Source organism: Muntiacus reevesi, chromosome 2, assembly GCF_963930625.1.
Source record: "Muntiacus reevesi chromosome 2, mMunRee1.1, whole genome shotgun sequence".
In the NCBI taxonomy this organism is placed as follows: Eukaryota; Metazoa; Chordata; class Mammalia; order Artiodactyla; family Cervidae; genus Muntiacus; species Muntiacus reevesi.
In genome coordinates this window covers 38691318-38712165 of record NC_089250.1, presented here as the reverse complement: position 1 = coordinate 38712165, position 20848 = coordinate 38691318, and the positions used below count along the sequence as shown (strand labels likewise).

Genomic DNA, 20848 nt, shown 5'->3' with positions numbered 1-20848 from the left:
AAAATAACACAAACCATTGATGGAGAAAATAATAAACCTTTATTAAGCTATTTAAAGAAACCCAAATAAATCAAGATCTATAGAGTTGACCCTTGAACAATACTGATTGGAACTGCATGGACCCACTTATATGCATATTTTTTCAATAGTAAACACTATGGTACTACCTGATCCATGCTTGGTTGACCAGTATGCTTGGTTGAATCCACTTTCTTCATAAAGGAAGTGAAAAGACAAGCCTCAAAATAGAAGAAGACGTAGGAAGGAAGCAAAACAAACCATGTTTGCATCCAGAACATATAAATGAACACTGGGAGTTAGTAAGAGATGATATCCTGCCCAAAATGGACAAATGTCATAGACAAGCATTTCCTAGAAACTACCACGAATGGTCACACAAACAAATGAAAACCACTAAACTGCATTAGAAACCAGGGACGAGAACATTACAACGCGAGTCAGACAGCTTCCCACACCACCAGGATGGCCAAATGTTCAAGTTGAATGGCACAGGGGCCTGCCAGGCTTGTGGAGGGCTTTCACAGCTGGCTGAGCGAGTGGGACAGACACCACTACCTTGGGCAACATCTGGGCATCACCCAGTACACCTGAGAGAAATTCCTGCAAAAAGGTGTGCCCATGACACCAACCGCACCAAACTAGAACCAGTTGAACTTCCATCAACCTGAAAATGGACAGATGCACTTCAAGACGATTTTGTTATCCTGGGAATATCACACAGCAGGGAAAACACACGAACTCGAGCCACACACATGGCCATGGACAGGCTCGCAAACAAGAGCCCCAAATGGAGCGCTGACTTTCTTCAGCAGCCACAGAATTGATTCAAAAGAGGTAAAACGGATCAGTACATCACTTAGGAAACCAGAGATATGTGGTACGCCTTTAAAACAAGGCTTGGCCTGCTGCCTGTTTCAGTATGCAGGTTTACGGGGACACAGCCGTGTTCACTGGTTTACGGACAGTCCGTGGCGGATTTCACGGCATGGCAGTCGACTTGAGTGCTTGGAGCAGAAGTCATGTGGCCCCTGAAGTTGAAAGTATTTACCACCCTGACCTTTATAGGGAAAGCTGCCTGATCCCTGCTTTCCAAGACAGAAAGGGAACGATTAACCCAAATCACAGGACAGTGGTGACCACCAAGAAAAGGGAGGTGGGTGTGATCAGACTGGTGCTTTGAAGTAAGGTTGCATGTGTGCATGCATGCTAAGTCACTCAGTCCTGTCCGACTTTTTGTGACCCTACGAAATGTAACCTGCCAGGCTCCTCTGTCCATGGGCTTCTCCAGGCAAGAATACTGCTACGCCCTGGGGATCTTCCTGGCCCAGGGATCGAACCCACATCTCTTATATCTCCTGCACTGGCAGGGAGGTTCTTTACCACTAGCGCCACCCAAGAAGCCTGTAAGTAAGGTTATTATCCTTTAAACTACATACATGCTTTACATACTTTTTGCTTGCTTGTTTCTATGATGTATTCTACAATTTAAAAACATTCTTATCATAGGGAAGAGGGAGTGCTTCTGATGTTTCAGACTCCCCCATGGCTATTGAGGACCCTGGAATTCTACATCTCTGTCTGTTGTTATCTTGTTTTGTGGACAGAAGGAAATTCTCCTAACCTTTCTAAGCAGCAGACTGAGAGTTCTACTCTAAAATTCTAGCCTTCTGAGAGTTATAGGATAAGTTCTTTGAATTGAAAAGACTGGGCTCTAGACCACCCAGTGTGAGTAACCTGTCAGAGCAGAATTCAATGCCTTAGGCAAATGGTCACCCTCCTCTGTTAGAGCAAGTGTCCTGAGAAGGTAGCTGGAGTCACAGACACCCTGCCTGCGGTGGTGGGATTCCCACCAGGACCAGGTGCCTCCGCATCCTGCCTCCAAATTGACTTCTTACATTTCTGATCACTACTCTTAGCAGCCTGTGACTCAAGAGAGACTTGAATATCATCTGTGACGTGGAAGCCGTGCAGGGATACGTCTGGGACCCAGCCTGCACGTGGCCACAGGGCCACATGTGGCCACACCAAGAGTCCATGCTCTTCTCCTCTGGGGGCTTCTCCATTCCCTGGCTGAAGTTGGTGGTCTCACACCCGTCACTGTTGAGAAGCTCTAGCTTCTCCCAGGGTTTCTCTGGTTGGTTAGGTGGTAAAGAATCCGTCTGCAATGCGGGAGACCTGGGTTCGATCCCTGGATTGGGAAGATCCCCTGGAGGAGGGCATGGCAACCACTTGAGTATTCTTGCCCGGAGAATCTGCAGGGACAGAGGAGCCTGCTATATGGGCTACAGTCCATAGTGTTGCAAAGAGTTGGACACGACTAAGCAATCAAGCACAGCATAGATCTCCCAGGGGTTCCCACCAACTTGCTGGTGCCTCACAAAATACTTCACAAGATACCGACTGCCTGTGTCTGTGTTTCCATTCAGGAGAGGGCGATGCCCAGCTTACCTGTAGAGATCTGGGACCAGCCCATCCTCATACCGAGCACACAGGTTGTTGAGGGCTTGCTCGTGCTGACCAAACAAGCGGATGTAGTTGGAGGCGGGGAAAGGCACTTTGGAAAGGCACGTGATGGTTTCCACCATCTTGTATTTGTTGATGTGGATGCGGAAGTAATTCCCATTCTTCACGTTACCCGTTACTATTTCTGAACCCTAGTAGGGGCGGGTATCAGAAAAACCCCATTAGAAACATGTCTGGACTGTGGCAACTTTATCAAAGTGATTTATTTTTCAAATAAAACAGGGTATATGTTATTGCTTGCTGCAAATCACAGTGGTAGGTATTGACCAAACTCAACTGAAGGTAAGTGCATGTCAGAAACCACACATGTGAACTTAATGACTAAAAGTTCCGTGGGATATTTCACACTGTGACTACATCACTCCACGTTTCTAAATTGGTTGCTAGGTTATGGCCAATTCTCCATTCTTCAATACCTCACTCAGCAGGTACGTGGAACTGGGTCTTTTCTCTCCTGTGAGGTATCCTAAGACTGTTAACTTTCTTCATTTTTCACAGTACCACTTTGAGAAAAACTCCTAGTCAAAGGTGGTCAAAACGAATGACAGTTTCTAAACATTTACTTGAACAAAGGAAGCAAGGTAAAGGTAAATCTGACAGTTGGGTTTGGGGAGGTTTGACTGGTAGGGTCTGTTTCCAGGAAGAAGGTTCAAGCTCATGGGAAACAAACACACATACAATGTGTGGGCTACTTGTTAGCTTATAAATTAGGAGAGGTGGAGGTTCATAGCTTTATGTCTTCTAGAAACTGACTGAAACCACCACGTGAACCCAGGTGACAAGGAAAGACACCTCTCTGCTCCAGTCATGACTACTTTTTCTATTTCAGCCCCTGATGGCCACCGACCAAACAGCTGGAGACATGCTTCTCACCGGCTCCAGCAATGAGCAGAACCTCTGTGGACAAACCAGAGTTTAGCTGGTGGTGGTTGAACCTGCACTTTGGCCCTGGACTCTGAACACAGGACACAGTAATGTTTAGTAAATCTCTCCTGAGAGCATACTGATTTAAGCTTTTGCCCTGAACTTGAGTGTGGCATTTAGAAATCCACCACAAGGTGAACTGCAAGGATCCCAAACATTTACTGAGTCCCGGACATCCCCTGGAGACACTGTCTAAACAAGAACACATGGTTTACCTGGATTTTTAAGTAAATTGAAGCAACTGGTGGGTGTTTGGGTATCATGTGGCTAAGCTCTGAGGAGGAGCCAGTCAATCATAAAGGCACAAGGTGAGTCGTTGGGGAGGGTTGACAGGTAAGTCCTGGCCCAGCCCAAGGATGTGCATGACAGTAGGGGACAGAGCCAACACAGCTTAGGAAAGAGGTGGAGGATGGCACCCCAAGTGAGGTGCACTAAGTCCATCATCATAGAGATGGATGGATACAGAAAGGAAATCTACCTCCATAGCAAAGGGCTGAAAAAACACGCAGTGAGGTGTTATCTAACAAAACGGTGGTACATCTGCACAATGAGACACAGTGTATCCAATAGAAATTATTGGTAAACTGTATTTCATAACAGGGAACTATGTTTCCAGTACATTTTATACTGTAGAAGTACAGTGTAACAATTTGTAATTTTTATAACTTGCACAGATTCATTCTATTTTCATAAAAATACATGGGATCATTTGCTTTTGTGTCAACATTTTAACAAAATGTTAATGGGGGAGGGGCACTGCTAGGACTAAAGCTGCTGGTACCCAAACTCAAATAGTCTTTAAAGTCTTGTGTTTATCCTTAGAGATGCACATAATGGGAACATTCATCATGCTCTAGCTCCGTGTGTATTTAATTCAGAAATAGCTTTGTTATGATAAGCTAGCAAATAAAGTTGACCCCTGGAGGCCCCTTTGGAGTCAGGGGTGCCTTGGAGAAGTGCGTGAGCAGCTGGGGGAGGGGCTGCCCCCTCACCTCACAAGTAGGGTGACTGTGGTTCCGGGAGAGGGGGCACTGGCCATAGCTTGCAACAGTTTTGGTGCCAGGTTTCCCCAGGGCTCAGTGGAGAGCGGATCCCACAAGGCCTTGGACCCTCCTCTTTGTCTTTGAAACTTATTTGTGATGAGTGATTACAGAAAAGCACTTGGGCATCCAAGGGCCACATCCACCCACCTGGCTACTAATATTCTGGGCTCGGCAAAGACTTTCACTGAATATCCCACTTTCACAATGGCTCACAAGCACCAGTATTTGGGGGCTGATGTGGGGGATATTGAGCACCTCGGAGCGAGGTCCATGGTAACTCCATGGGTGGTGTCTTGCCACATTTCCATGGGGTCCTGGCAGGTTGCTGGTGGAGAATCTGAGCATCATGGGCCCTCCCTCTGAGGTCATTCCATTCAGGAGGGTTAATGATTCGTCAGCATCATTGTGGGTCTGCTTATTTGGGGGTGAGGCAAGTTGGTCTTATTTTTTAAATAATTTTTATTCCTTTATTTGACTTTTGGCTGTGCTGGGTCTTCTCTGCTACTCAGGTGTCTCTAGGTGCGGCGAGCTGGGGCCGCTCTTCATTGCAGTGCGCAGGCTTCTCATCACGGTGGCTTCTCTTGTCACCACACACAGGCCCTGGAGAGCAGGTTCAGTACTTGCTTACGGGCTCAGTTGCCCCCAAGGCAAGTGGAAGCTTCCCAGACCAGGGATCGATCCCTTGTCCCCTGCATTGGCAGGCGGATTCTTCACCACTTGGGCCATCAGAGAAGTCCTTATTTTTTTTTAATTTAAAAGTTGAATTACAATCTGCAGGTTGCCTCTGTGTGTCTCAGCCCTTAAAGAGCTCAGAGAGCAGCTGCGTGGAGGAAGGAAAGGCCCAAGGATGCAGAGACAGCTCAGCTTAACTCTGGAAGTGACCATGACTACTGTTAATGAGACTTGGCACTGTGATCACATAACTAGGGGGCCATCCTGGGCCTGTGGCATGGAAACAGTTTGCATTGACATGAAAGACAAGTCACCTACAGATGGGTTTCTCAGACACAAGTTACCCTCTGGGACTGGGCAGACTGATCTAAACTTCTTAGGTCATTTCTAGTCACAGCAGATGGGAAAATCCAGTGAAGTCCAGAACACTTTCAGCTTATCCTTAAACGAGGACTTCAGGCAGCTTCCAGCCCGGCCACCCCATGAGGGATTCTGAGGCAACAGTGATGGTTTTGCACGCTTTCCAGTTCTTGGGGATGTGGTGAGATTCTCCCTTTAAATACATGAGTTAATTGTTAGGATATTCAGGTCTTGAATTTAAAATTTTGACAGAGTAACTGGTTCTGATGTGGATTTGTTTTTTTTTTTTTTTGTCTCCCATCTTTTCCTGAATATAATTATTCTTTTGAGTTCCTTTATGAGTTTGACAAAGATTGGAACAAGCCTCTGGAACTCATGCCAAGTGGAAGACCCAGGGGTAATCAGACTCGGCGTGCAAGAAACCCAGGTTTCAGGCCCCACAATGAACACACAGTTTTAAATTTAGTGGTATCCAAGGCAGGGTTTGTTGTGACAAATTTCTTTATTCCATGGAGGATAAGCCAACAAAGCATGTGGACTGGAATCTGTAGATCAGTTTGTTATGTAGACGACTTGGGGACCCCTTTCTTCCTTTTGTCGGGCTACCGACTGAATTACTCAAGCATCTCTTACTTAAATATCCCGAGGAGAGAATGTTATAAGAGTCTCATGAGGTTCATCTGTACTACAATCGTTGTGAGAACAGTAATTTAGTTTCTTGAGTGAAATACTGCTCCAACGGTTCCATTCTCCACCCACTGGTGATATTTAGGCAACTGCCTGGCCATTCTGGCAACAATTTTACTTAATCAAATTAATTCCAACCCCAAAAGATTGCCATGGAACCATCCTATATTTTTTTTTCTTGGTGAATAAAATGGGGGAAAAAATCTGTTTAGATCTTCTGTACTAATTAAAAAGGAGGCCCGCCTGGCAAAATGGTTAATTACAGTCAGGGTTCCTGCTCAAATACTGTCACAGTACCAGCCAAAGAAGCTATTCACGTTCTAGTCTTATTAAAACTGTCATTAACTAAAACTTCCTTTGGCGTATCCTCTGACTGTATTCCCAGAGAGAGCCGTGGTTCATAAACAAATGACATTGCATATCAGAAATCACACACTGTCCTTGAAGAATCTGGTTCTGTCCAATATCAAGTCCAGTATTTCCTAGTTTTTGAAACTACTTCGTTCCAGGTATTTATCTACAAAGACCAAAGTGTCCTTTGGTCACACTCCAAACTCATCATCTGAGCTGCATCCTGTTTACGTCATCAGTGGCAAACTATACTTTTCAAAGATGGCCCCAATGGTACCCCATTCCACATACTCTTCTACACTTGACCTTGACTATCTTCCCACTGAGAGATGAATGCTCTGTCCTTTCTCCTTGAATCCCACTGGGCTGTGACTGCTCCAAAAGATATGGGGGTAGGGACTGCTGTTTGACTTTCAAGGCTGAGTCACAAAAGGCAGTGCAGTGTCCAGCTGGCTGGTGGGGACCCTTGCACCTGGAATCCTGAGCTTCCATGCAGGCAGTCTCACCACTCAGAGGCTGCCAGGCTGTGAGGAAGCCCAGGTGACATGGGCAGCCCAGGTGTGATGCTCTGGCCAGAAATCTCTGGGGCTGAGCTGTGCCAGCCCAGGTCAGTGACAAGCCTTCGGTCAGAGGACCCAATCATTGGGCTACCAGTAGTCTACTAAGTCTTCCCAACTGAGCAGAGACAAGCTGCTCCCACTGTGTCCTGTCCAAATTCCTAACCCACAAAATCTGAGCACAGTCCAAGGGCTGCTTCATGTTGCTAAGCTTTGTTACAGAGCAATAGCGACTAGAGACCATTGACTATGGTCCTTACTTTAGGAACATTTTGCATCAGACCATGGATATGGGATGTGCCTAAAAGAATCTTGGAAAGGCCCAAGGGAAATAAGTTTTAAACACATGGCATCTGACCTTTCCTCAGCAGAACCAGGTCTCAGTACTTAATCTGGAACTGTGATTAACAACATCCACCACTGATGGGGCACCTGTTTTATTCCCTGAAGGAAGTGTTACTTTATATATGATCCCTAATGATCCCAGAAAAGCAGAGGAGTTGACAACTTGTCTAAAGTCCATGGTAAGACAACTGGAACACTGGGATTCTGACTTCCCAAAGAGGGGCCAGAAGCCTGGGAGGTCTGGAGTCTGCTCTCCTGATGAAATTTTCCATAAAAAAAAAATTCACGATGTGAAAATGGAAATGGAAGCAGGCAACCTCCAGTGATTGCCTCACTGATGAAAAAACGAACATGACACGCCAGGAAGGAAACCCTCAGTTGACAACAAACGCCACTCTGGGACCAACTGTCAGATGATCTTACCTGGGGAGCTCACGGACTGACCAACCACCCTGCATCCTTTCTTTCTTTCTAGTTACCTGGAAGCTGGGGGAACTACCCCCGCCCCCCCGCAATCCCCAAGCACACGAAGCTTCCGCTTCACCTCTACGGTCTTTCCAGTGTCATTCAGAGGAGCAGGAGCGCCAGGGGGCCCGGACAGACATCAGACCCTCAGAAATCTGCCTGTTGTCACCACAGAGGTGACATCAATAATTTTAATTATTAGTGGATACATCACAGGCTACCTCAAAACTTTGTGGCTTAATGTCCTTCAGGAGGTAGTTGGATACATAAACTGCTGGTGCATCCAGACAGCAGAATACACACACACACACACACACACACACACACACACATATCATTCAGGCTAAGAAGAAATGGACTCTGAAGCCATGAAAAGACATGGAGGAAACTTAAACGCAAATTGTTAAGTGAAAGAAGCTGATTTGAAAAGGTGACAGACTGTATGATTTCCACTGTATGATATTCTGAAAAAGGCAAAACTATGGTTAAAAAAAAAAAAAGTCACTGGTTGCCAGGAGTTGCAGGGGATGGAGGGAGGGAAGAACAGGTGGAACAGAAAGGATTTTTTGGGTAGGGACCCTGGTCTGTATAACACCACTGTGGTGGACACATGTCATCATACATTTGTGCAAACCCACAGCGTGTACAATACCAAGAGTGGATCATCATGTAAACTGTGGGCTTCTGGTGATGATGCACCAGTGTTGGTTCATCAGTTGTAGCAAACATACCCTGTGGTGGGGATACTAAGAAGGGGACAGCTATGCATGAGAGGCTCAGGGGATGTATGGGAAATCTCTGTACCCTTTTCTCAATTTTCCTGTGAACCTAAAACTGCTCTAAAAAATAAATGGCTTAAAATGGCAATCAACTTTTACAACCTCAGTCTTTGGGAGTCAGAAGTTGGGACTAGCTTAGCTAGGGGATTCTGGCTCATGGTCTCCTGCAAAATTTGTGGTCAAGATATCAGCCAGGGTTGCATCATCTGAAAGTTGGATTGGGGCTGGAGGACCACTCACACAGATGGCTCCTCACACGACTAGCAAATTTTGGAATGTACGGGGCAGGAATCCTCAATCCCTTTCCATGCGGACCCCGCCAAAGGGCCAACTGGGTGACCTGATAATATAATAGTAGTGACCCAAGAGGGTGCAAGTTGGAAGCTGCAGGATCTTTCAGGACCTGGTCTCGGAAGGCACACGCTATCATTTATGGAATATCCTGCTGGCTACACACATCAGCCCTGGTCACTGTGGGTGGGGACCATTCATGGACATGGATACCAAGGGGCAGGAATGAGTAGGGGCCATAGAGGCCAGCTGGTCCATGACTTTCTGATGCAAGAACCAATACATGACACTAAAAACTGTGAATTAAGAATTTCACCCCCTACCCCCAGAAACAAAGTGCTATATTTGAAAGTAAAATGAAATTCAGGAAAAATACTTACAAAATCAGACTGGGCCCTCTGTACCTCCAAAGGGGTTGGGATGGCGGGCTTGGAGACATGCAAGTAATGATAAGACCCAGGGAGGATGCCTCCTAGTGGAAAAGGCCAGTTTTAGACATTTTATTTCAGTTGGGTGAACAAATGGGTAGCAGGGCTTACATCTACACCACGAGACCACCAGAGACACCTGCTGTGGTGTGTGCTACTCAAACTTTCCCACCAAAGTGCCTCTGTTAGCAAGAAACACCCTGGGGTTGATAACATTTAATACAACCAATGTGAATGTGCCATAATAACACACACAATACAGACACCAATGCTCTAAGGCGTCCAGGCTGACCCTGTGTATCCTGACTTCCCATAACTCATGGCCCTCTAAACCCCACCTACCAAGGCCAACAAAGACTTCGTAAACGTGGCCAAGATGTTCCCTTTCTCTGTCCTCCTCCACTGTGTAACCAACATACTAAAAAAAGTAAATGTTATAAGGAAAGTCAACAAAGTCCTTGTTCAAGGCTTTAGAAAACGTGGATTATGAAATGGTTACTATTTCTAGCTGGCCCCAGAAGCCCAAGCCAGGTCCCGCTCTGAGCAGTTTCTGACATCCAGGACTCGCTGTCCTTTTCCACGGCCACTGCCCTCCCTAAGGTCTTGTATAGAGTGAGGAGGCGATCATGACCTCTCGCTGGACAGATAAACACAAAGACTGGGATGTTGGGCTTCTGCCCCTTTAGACTGATGTTCTGTCTACTGGATTAGGGTTCACGACCCTCCCTCCAGGAGTCCATGGATGATTACGGGGGTTGGCCCATCAACTCTCTGGAAGTACATATACACAATTTTAGAAATATGTGCATTTTTCTGACAGAAGGTGCGTCTCCCAAATATAAGGAAATTCTGTATTACTCAAGTGATGACCTCCTTAGGAGCCAATAAAGCAGAGGAGATTAAAGTGGACCCATCTTCCAGCTGCTAAGAGTTGTGCTTATTATTTCAGACAGCAGACTGAAGCCTGTGTGTCTTGGAGGCTCTCCTGATCTCTCAACTTTCAGTGAGAATAAAAGTTTGGCAAGATGTCAGGACACCACCCACACACCAGTGGTGAGGAGCCTCTGGGCAAGTTATTGACCATCCCCTAGTCTCAGTGGTCTTATACATAGAGTGACCATCACAGTTCTGACATGGTAGAATCAGGTCCATCATAAACAGTTAAACATGAGAGACAGCCCCCATTCCCACATCTCTTTGCAAAGCCACTGACGCACAGCGGAGCCTCCTAACCAAGCCTACGGGAAATGGGGCTGGCTGGTCCAGATCCAACCAGCGGCTGCAGCAGTGGGATGAGGGTGGCCCCCTACACACCTTTAATCTTGGCTCCCTTGTACATGGGGATGAGTCGGTCAAGGTCAGCCGGTGGTTCAGTCACAGGCTCCAGAGTCGGATCGAAGAGTTTGAGCATCACTGCCGCCAGCTGGAAGCCGATCTCTTTGGAATTGAAGTTGCTGTGTGTCCACTCGTTTGAGTAGTACCTATTGGAGAACTTGGTGAGGGGGCCGGCAGCTCTGATGGCTATGTCGTTGGTGTGGAAGTTGCTGTCGATCACAAGTCGGCCATCGTAGACCAGGCATGCATCATTGAAGGCTTTGAATGTTTCATAATCCACGTTCTTCTCAAGGAAGCTGAAGAACATCTACAAAGTGAACAGACACATTATCCCTAGTTATCATTCTTCACTGTACCTTCCCAAGAGGTTGAATCATCTCCATTTTATTATTTGGGGCACACTAGAAAACCTAAAACTACTAAGAGTATGTCCTAATGGTGTGTGTATCTTTGGGATGAAGAACAAATTAAGATCACTCAATGTCACTCTTTTTTAAAAATTGCTAATCTAGATATCCAGCAGTGGATGCCGCATGGTAGAATATCTCCCACAAGAGCACACTCTCCCTGGTAATGAGGTTTATGTTCATAGACACCACTTGCCCCTCATTCCACAATACTCATCACTCCTCAGCCTCCTTCCATTTTCCTCTCTGGTGTCTGACACACATGTCTCTCCAGGCTCCTTCTTGGGGTCACCTTGTCCACTCTTGAGTCTTCAGACTGCCCCATTCCTGGCCCTTTAAGCCCAGAAAGTCTGTCCTCACAGGATACCCCATCTGCCTCCGTACCCTTCAGGTCTGGGGTCCTGCCCTGTAACTCCTGTCCTGGGAGGGCAGAGACTGATTCAGTGAATATATACAGGGTACCTGCATGCCCCACCCCCACATTCTCTGCCCAAATTTTAATACTTTCTCACACTCATCTGGAAATCATCTTCCGTATTGATGTTAAGTCATCAAAGCATCTAGTGAAAGTGAAAGTCGCTTAGTTGTGTCCAACTTGTTGTGACCCCTTGGACTATACAGTCCATGCAATTCTCCAGGCCAGAATACTAGAGTGGGTAGTCATTCCCTTCTCCAGGGGATCTTCCTGACCCAGAAATCAAATCAGGGTCTCCTGCATTGCAGGCAATTTCTTTACCAGCTGAGCTACCAGGGAAGCCAGTCTAAGTTGTTTGTTTTTAGGGCTTCAGTTGTTGTGGAAGAGGCTAAATTGACTCATTTTTATCTTAGTTGTTGCTATTCAGTCACTAAGTCATGTTCCACTCTTTGCAACCCCATGGACTGCAGCACACCAGGCTCCCCTGTCCCTCACCATCTCCCAGACTTTGCTCAAATTTATGTCTACTGAGCCAGTGATGCTATCTAACCATCTCATCCTCTGTTGCCCCCTTCTCTTGCTCTTTCCAAGCATCAGGGTCTTTTTTCCAATGAGTTGGCTTTTTGCACCAAGTGGCCAAAGTATTGGAGTTTCAGCTTCAGCATCAATCCTTCCAATGAATACTCAAAGTTAATTTCCTTTAAGATGGACTGGTTTGATCTCCTTGCAGGCCAAGGAACTCTTAAAAGTCTCCAGCACCACAATTCAAAAGCATCAATTCTTTAGCACTCAGCTTTCTTTATGGTGCAACTCTCAAATCCATACATGACTACTAGAAAAACCATAGCTTTAACCATATGGGTGTTTGTAGGCAAAGTGATGCTTCTGCTTTTTAATACACAGGTCTGTCATAGTTTTTCTTCCAAGGAGCAATTGTCTTCTTATTTCATGGCTGCAGTCACGATCTGCAGTAATTTTGGAGCACAAGAAAAGAAAATCTGTCACTGCTTCTATTCCCACCCCTCCTATTTGCCATGAATCTTAGGTTTTTTTTTTTTTTTTTTAATGTTGAGTTTCAAGCTAGCTTTTTCACCCTCCTCTTTCATTCTCCTCAAGAGGCTCTTTAGTTCCTCTTTACCTTCTGCCATTAGAGTGGTATCATCTACATATCTGAGGCTATTGATATTTCTCCTGGCAATCTTGATTCCAGTTTGTGATTCACCCAGCCCAACATGTCACATGATGTATTTTGTATAGAAGTTAAATAAGCAGAGCCATTCCACACCCCTTCTCCACCCAAGAACAGTGCATGAATGAGGAGTAAGCCAGGAATGAGCCTGCGACAGCCAATAATCACAGGTGACTATACACATTTAAATCAAAATTAATTAGGTACTTCCATAGTGGTCTGGTTTCTCTGATGGCTCAGCTGGTAAAGGATCTGCCTGCAATGTGAGAGCTCCAGGTTCTATCCCTGGGTAGGAGAGATCCCCTGGAGAAGGGAATGGCAACCCACTCCAGTATTCTTGCCTAGAAAATTCCATGGACAAAGGAGCATAGTAGGCTACAGTCCATGGGGTCACAAAGAGTCAGAGACGACTGACTGACGAACACTTTCACTTTCCCTAGTGGTCCAGTGGCTAAGACTCTGAGCTCCCATCACTGGCAGCCCCAGTTTGATCCTTGGTCAGGGAACTAGATCCTGCATGCCACAACTAAAGATCCCACAAGTTGTAAATAAGACCTGGCACAGCCAAATAAATAAATATTTTTAAAATAAATAAATCCAAATTAATTAAAAGTAAGTAAAATTTAAAATCCAGACCCTCAGTTGTGGCCTATTTCAAACGCCCAAAAGCAGCGGTGGCAGCGGCTGCCATATTGGACTGCACAAGTATGGACCATTTCTACCATCACAGGAAGTTCTACTGGACAGCACTTGACTTGAGTCCACCATCCCTGTGGTATTCTTTCTTCTTCCTGAGGGAACCAGCAAGGACTTTTCCCCTTTCCCTGTCTCTGTTCACTTACACATCTAATCCTCTCCCAATTACTCCCATTCAGGTATCTTCTTTCTCTCTAATCTGTTATAAAATTATTTCTGCTTTTAACCTTATTCAGTGACCACAGGAAAATATATTTCTCTGAGTTCCTCACTCTGAATCTGTCTCTCTACTCTTTTTTTTTTTTTTTTGCCTCTACTCCTTTTCCATCTATATAGAAAGACTTCTTACCCATAGAAAAATACAGAGAGATATTTGAATTGAAATTGTACGTGCAAAACAGGACCATTAATGCTCAGAATTCTCCTTCAACACCTGCACAAAGTTCTTCTACATACTTAGTTTATCTCTTAGTTAAATCTACCTTTTATTAAAGTAAAAGTGAAGTAGCTCAATCGTGTCCGACTCTTTGCAACCCCATGGACTGTAGCCCACCAGGCTCCTCCATCCATGGAATTTTCTAGGCAAGAATACTGGAGTGGGTTGCCATTTCTTTCTCCAGGGGAGCTTCCCAACCCAGGGGTCCAACCCGGGTCTCCCGCATTGCAGGCAGAGGCTTTTACCGTCTGAGCCACCAGTGAAGCTTCCACTTTTCATTAAGTGAAAGTGAAGTTGCTCAGTTGTGTCTAACTCTTTGCGACCCCATGGACTAATGTAGCCCACCAGGCTGCTCCATCCAAGGGATTCTCTAGGCAAGAATACTGGAGTGGGCTGCCATTTCCTTCTCCAGGGGATCTTCCTGACCCAGGGATCAAACCCAGGTCAATGCAGGCAGATGTTTTAACCTCTGAGCCACCAGGTAAGGGGCACATTAAATATACTATCCCTTGTTTTCTTGGGTTTGGAAGATTACCAGCACTTCTACTGAAATCGTGTTATATTATACCGTTTTGGAGTAGGCATTCAGAACATGGTTACATTGGAGACATAGGAGTTGGTGGAATGGACCGATTACTGGAACAGCAAATCCAGCACTGTCCCTGGGAACACAAGTTCTGAGTCACGGATCTCTCAAACCTCTCAAACACAATTAATGTGCTCCTATAAGGCCAATTGAATATTACATCTTGGCTGAAAATATGGAGTATTAGAAGAAACATCTGCTTTAAATGCCTGTATAAATAATGCCCTAAGGTTCTACCTTAAGGAACTAGGAAAAGAAAGGCACGGTAAAGCCAAAGCAAGCAGAAAAAAAGAAAATAACTGTTAAGAGCAGAAATCAATGAGAGAGAAAACTGACAGACAACAGAGACAATTAACAAACTCAAAAGCTGGTGCTTTGGGGGGAAAAAAATCAATACAATTGACAAACGTCTAGCTAGACAGAGAACTTTAGACAGGTCTTTGCCTCGTCTTCGTTTCTGGCGGCTGCTGCCCATTTGTGCTATTCAGGGTCAGATGGCGGGTGCCATCACTCCGTCTCTACTTCCGTCAGCACGCGGGCTCCTCCTCTCTGCCATCACATCTTTCTCTCCATATAAGGGCACCAATTATCAGACTTAGGACCCACCCCAATCCAGGATGATCTTCTCTTTGCTTGACTAAGATCCTATTTCCAAGCAAGGTCACGTTCAGGTCCTGAGGCTTAGGACTGTAGCTCTCCAGGGGACATAATTCAAACCATGACCCCAAAACCACAGTGGAGATGTGAGTATACTTGTCCCCATCAAAGTCTTGGAGAAGGGAACGGCAACCAACTCCAGTACTCTTGCCTGGAAAACCCCATGGACAGGGCTATGGTCCACGGGGTCACATAGAGTTGGACACGACTGAGTGACTCACTTTCACTTTTGTCAAAAGTCTCCTAGTGCCCTGACAGAGACACTACTCAAAGCTGATGATCGGAGGGATAAATACCCTTATCTCTCACCTTCTTTAGGCTTCTAATCCCCAGCCGGTACCTGTGCTATGCTAAGTCACTCAGTCGTGTCTGACTCTTTGTGACCCCATGGAGCGTAGCCCACCGGGCTCTTCTGTCCATGGGATTCTCCAGGCAAGAAGACTGGAGTGGGTTGCTGTGCCCTCTTCCATGGGATTTTCCTGATGCAGGGACAGAACCCACATCTTTTACATCTCCTGCATTGGTAGGTGGGTTCTTTAGCACTAGTGCCAACTGGGAATCTCCAGCTGGTACCTATTGTTGGCCAAACACAGATGAGAGTTTCGGGGTGGGGGGGCGGTGTGGGGAGATACACAGCTGGGAGGGGACCCTGCAGAGGCCACTGCTCGTGGTGCAGAGCAGAGCAAGGGGGGAGCAGGAGACAGGACCCAAGGACAGTGGGCCACAGTCTGACTCATTACTTTAGGGGGAAGTCTGGGTAGGAAGGCATGCTGGATCAAGGTGGTTGAGAGTATCTGCAAGGTGTCTTTGCCTTGATTCTAGTTCTGACCTAACAGGAGAGTGAAGGCTGGTGGGGGCTGCTACAGACCCTGTATTCAGTCAGATACTTGGGGAAGGTCTTCTTGTACCTGCGCTCCCTAGGCAGGGTGTGTACTCACCCCCAGAATCCCCCCCCAGGGTACACTTGGCACACCCCTTTCAGGATCATCATTATGGGAGGAAACTTTCGATGAGAAGATCTTGATTTTTCCTCTCTTAAATAGGCATTGTGACGTACATATGTAGTTGGTGTTACTATTCTATTAAAATACTATGAACTTTTTATTTTTCACTGCTATATCCCTCACACTTAGGACCAAGCTTGAGACCTAGTATGTGTCCAGTAAATCTCTGCAGAGTGAAGGAAGGAATGAATGTTCTTGAGGAGCGGAATGCAGAATCCCCTGGGTTATCAGAATGAAATGAGAGGTGGTGGGGAAGCTCCTCTGACACGCGGTCTGCCTTGAGCTCCTCCTGTCTGGGTTCTGGGGGACGCGGGTCACAGCACCCACCCGTAAGAGCACTGGGGTGAGAAGCCCTGACTTAGGCCACCAGCCCGTACTGCCAGGTAATGGACCCCCATGAGCCCCTGCGGGCCTCCCCCAGGTGGTCTGCCCACCAGAGGCTGCTGGTATCCTTCATCCCAACCCTTGACCCCCAAAACTCCAGCCCTCATGCTGACCGCTGCCCCCTCCTGAGGGGTCTCTTGTTTCTCTGGCGCATCGACTGGCCCCTTCCCCTCTTCCTCCTGGCTTCTGCTCATCTCCCGAACAGGCTGTGAGCTGAACTATTCTAAGTCCCTGTTCCACAGGGAGAGAACCACTGTAGCTGTTTCCAGAATCCTGGGAGGTCAACACAGCACACACTTTGAGGGCCTGTTAGCCTGGGTTAGATCTTAAGCTGATGGGGAGCCATCGTGTTCTGTCTGTAAAGTGGGGGTGCTCCCTGTGACAGAGCTGTTGTGAGGAGGGGACGGAATGCACTGCAAGAGGGTAGCATGGCACCGGGACTTGCTCACAGTGGGGCTTGTTGCTGCTCAGGCGCTCAGTCATGTCCGACTCTTTGCAACCCCATGGACTACAGCGTGCCAGGCTTCCCTGTTCATCACCAACTCCCGGAGTTTGCTCAAACTCATGTCTAGTGAGTCAGTGATGTCATCCAACCATCTTATCCTCTGTTGTCCCCTTCTCCTGCCTTCAATCCTTCCCAGCATCAGGGTCAGCTCTAATAAGTCAGCTCTTTGCATCAGGTGGCCGAAATATGGGAGCTGGCAGTCCTCAAATCCTGACACTCCATCCATAAGCAGGAGGGGGATCCAGTTCCCATTCCTTTGCATGTGGGCTGCCTCGGTGACCTGCCTCCAGGACTCAGAATATGGTGGAAGGATGCCGCTTGACATATGAGGCTAGGTCACGGAAGGAGGGATGCTGTCACTGTCTCTATCATCTCTCTGTCTCTATCTCTGTTTCTATCTCTCTCTCTGTATCTCTGGCTCTCTGTCTGTCTGTTTCTGTCTCCATCTGTCTGTTTCTCTCTGGCTCTCTGTTTCTATCTTGGTCTCTCTCTGTCTCTCTCCATCTCTCTTGATCCCCTCTGTCTCTGTCCCAGTGCTTTTGGAACCATTCACCATGCTGAGGAGAAGCTCAGTCCCATGGAGGGGCCATCTATGATTGTTCTGATCAGCATCTCACCTGAGCCTGATCTGACACCAGTAGCCAGACAAGTGGGTGGACACACCTTCTAGATGGCTCCAGCCCTACCCAGTCCCCTTTCATCCTCAGCAAAGACCTCTAGGGATGCCTGCCCGATGAGCCAAGTCCCACCCTGGGAGCACGAGAGAGACTCAGGAGTGACTGCTGTTGGTTTAGGTCACTCGGTTTGGGCGCCTCATTACGTAGCAACAGAAACTCTGAAAGTTTGCATGGGCTGGAGAGGGTGTGGCAGGGAAACTGTGACTATAGCTCTCCCAAGGTGGTGAGTGAGGTTCCGGGGACCTACTTACGGAGCAGGGGAGCTGGAAGGGCTTGGTAGGCGTGGTGAAGCTGGCGGTGTGGATGGGGTCCGGGTACAGCCCGTTGTTCCACTGAGCCAGCAGCGCGTCCCGGTACACAGTCACCCCCGCGGCCTGGAGTGCCTCTTCTATCGCACCCTCCACTGCGCAGTCGTTGATGCAGGTGATGATGGACGTGGGTGGGTGTTGTACCAGGTGGATGCAGGAGCCCCTGATCCCCAGGTTCAAGAGGGTCTCCACAGTGGTGTATGTGTCAATTGAGTTCCCATAGATGATGACGTTCCCTAGAAAAGGGGACAAATTGCTAAGATACATAGCTCAAAAAAAAACAACAACCAATAATCTTATTAGTCAAATGCTAATAATGCTGAATTGCTCCCTCAACCCTCTTATTTTTTTTCAGCTGTGGGAAGCTAGCAGTGTTACCTAGCAACGGCAACCAAGATAATTTAGCAAAGAATGGACACACAACATCCCACAAAGTAGTCAAGTACTTTTAACACACAAGTAGGATATTCATTTATGTTCCTATAATTTGAAAGTTGAAATTATGCTAAATGAAACGGTCAAGAATAAAACCTTTTATCTTGTTTTTGTCCCCTATTTGCCATACTTATTAAGGGGGAAAAAATGGCAAAAGTTTGCAATAAATGCAAATTCTTCTTGAGTCATGAACAGGACAATGGTTTAAAAAAAATAGTCATGTGTATGATGGTATGGATATTTCATTATTTAATTGTTGAATTGTGTTGATTTCAAGAAAACTTTTTTTGAGAACTAAAGACTAGAACATTCTGCTTTGCAACAGATAATTTTATAAAGATTCAAATCCTGAGTTTTACAATTTAATGTGCTAAGACCTAGCGAGAGATTGATGGGTATTCTTTTGGTGAGGAAAAATAAAATCATAAAATAATCTTGAAAGATTTCTACTGTGTGAGAGCACTTTGATGATATAATTTATTTATATTTCTTAAAAATATTACAGAAGTAATTACATATGCTCTTCTGATAATGATATAAATTTTAAGACCAATGATCCTATTATACGAGTGAAATGTATTATGTGCTATTCATATGCTATTTTTGACATCGAATTGGCATTATTACCTCTTCACAAAGAAAGAAACTGCTGTGGACTCACATTTCGGCAAGCTGTAACAATTTTACCACAAAACTTTACCTCTCTTTTTCCTTCTGTTTGTGAAATGATATGAAGAGGAATTTTAAGAGACAAAATAAATGGCAAGTGTATTTACTAAATTTTGTGGAATAAATTATGCAAAAATCAAACTGAAAGGAGGTATAATGGCTTATCTTACTTGCCTAGAAGAAAAGGAACTGGAATTGCTTTCAGGCATTTTGCAGAGCTTCTAGGAGGTCCTCCCCTACTCCCCAAGGGGGAAAGAAGCCAGGGGCAGGGCCCTTTCTCCCCGCCTTCCCTAGGACATTCTGATCTGGGGGCTCTGATCACCTCCCCGTTCAGACTCACTAGTGTGACCTTCCTGGGTAAGCTGCATTTTCCTTAGCTTAAAGAGCCAACGTTTTGTTTAAATTATTGAGGTACCCACCTGCTGCAAAACGTGACTCCTGGAGGTCTGACACAACAAAGAAGTAGCCCACCAGGAGAGCCAAAACTTGAACCTCACATTGTCCAGATTTGAGGTCCTCTGTCCCTTCTTTCAAGTTTGCATGTGAAAACAACTTCCCATGAAACAGATTAAGCGTTTAGGCCCCATGGAACTCAGAGTTTCATTATTTTTCCAGTTTCTCCTTCATGTGGGCTTTTAGAAACTATTCTGTTTTTTCATTACACAGAAAGGCTCACAGAAGCCCCAGCAATGCCAGGCTGCTGGGGTCATTAGAGGGCTGTATGTTTAGCCAGGGTTGCCCACAGATTGTAGGCAGTTGGAGAGTCTGAGGACTTCAAAAGATAATACGTTTCATAAAACCTATTTAAATTAGATGTCTACTTAATTTAAATCTATTTAAATTATATATATGTGTGTGTGTGTGTGTGTGTGTGTGTGTGTGTGTATGCTAACTTCTAAATAGTTATCTTTTAGTTTGTCTTTTAATGTAATTTGAAACACCTCCCCCAAACATGAGACTTTGGTTATTGTAACTGTCAGCTATTGTCACAATAATGCTGTGTAACAAGCTACCCTCAAACTCAATGCCAAAAAACCAAAAAGCTTGTGGTAGGTCAGCTCACAGGTCTGCAGGCTGACAAATGCTGGCTGCTATGGATCCAAGCTATGGTTGGGGTCAGTTCGGTACCACCATACCTCTCTCAGCCTCTTTGGACCAATAGCAACCTGAGGCATATTCTCTTTTGGGAGCTGTGCAGGAGGGCAGGCATGACTGCTCAGGCACTTTCCAAGGCTCTCCTGGGAACAGCCACTAATGTTCCCTTGACCAAAGCAAGTCAAGCAGCCAAACCCATGCCTAAAGGGGTGAAGCACACTCGGTCCACAGCACGGATGTGTATGTGTGTGTGTTCATTGACTAACATTCCAAAATCACAGTTACATTGGGCACAGGACTCTGTGTGTGCCTATGCCTACATGAGGCCTATGTGATGTCATCTAAAATTTTCATCTAAACATGTTTTACTGATCATTTATTTACATTGTCCCATCCCACAAAACAGAGTAGAATCCCATTATAATTTTATACTACCTAAATAACAAGCCACAGATCAAATCACATCCCTCCATGAATACCACAAAACCCAATGTTATGAAGTCAGCCTGTTACTCTTTGCCAGTTCAGTCCTTCAGCTTTTAAGCTTTCCTACTCCAGAGTGGGAGGTAGGGACTGGATTATTCTTTTCATTATCTTTGTGCAG

General features: G+C 45.9%; 1 protein-coding gene across 1 annotated transcript in view; it reads right to left on the bottom strand.

The window, feature by feature from the left end:
• Positions 1-20848, bottom strand: part of CFAP61 (cilia and flagella associated protein 61) — a 231542-nt gene that overhangs the window by 39562 nt on the left and 171132 nt on the right. Inside the window, exons 22-25 of the mRNA XM_065921324.1 lie at positions 17989-18281; positions 10761-11088; positions 9399-9490; positions 2470-2675 (exon numbers count right to left, since the gene is read on the bottom strand). Coding sequence (XP_065777396.1) covers positions 2470-2675; positions 9399-9490; positions 10761-11088; positions 17989-18281 — 919 coding nt within the window. The remainder of the gene's footprint in view (positions 1-2469; positions 2676-9398; positions 9491-10760; positions 11089-17988; positions 18282-20848) is intronic.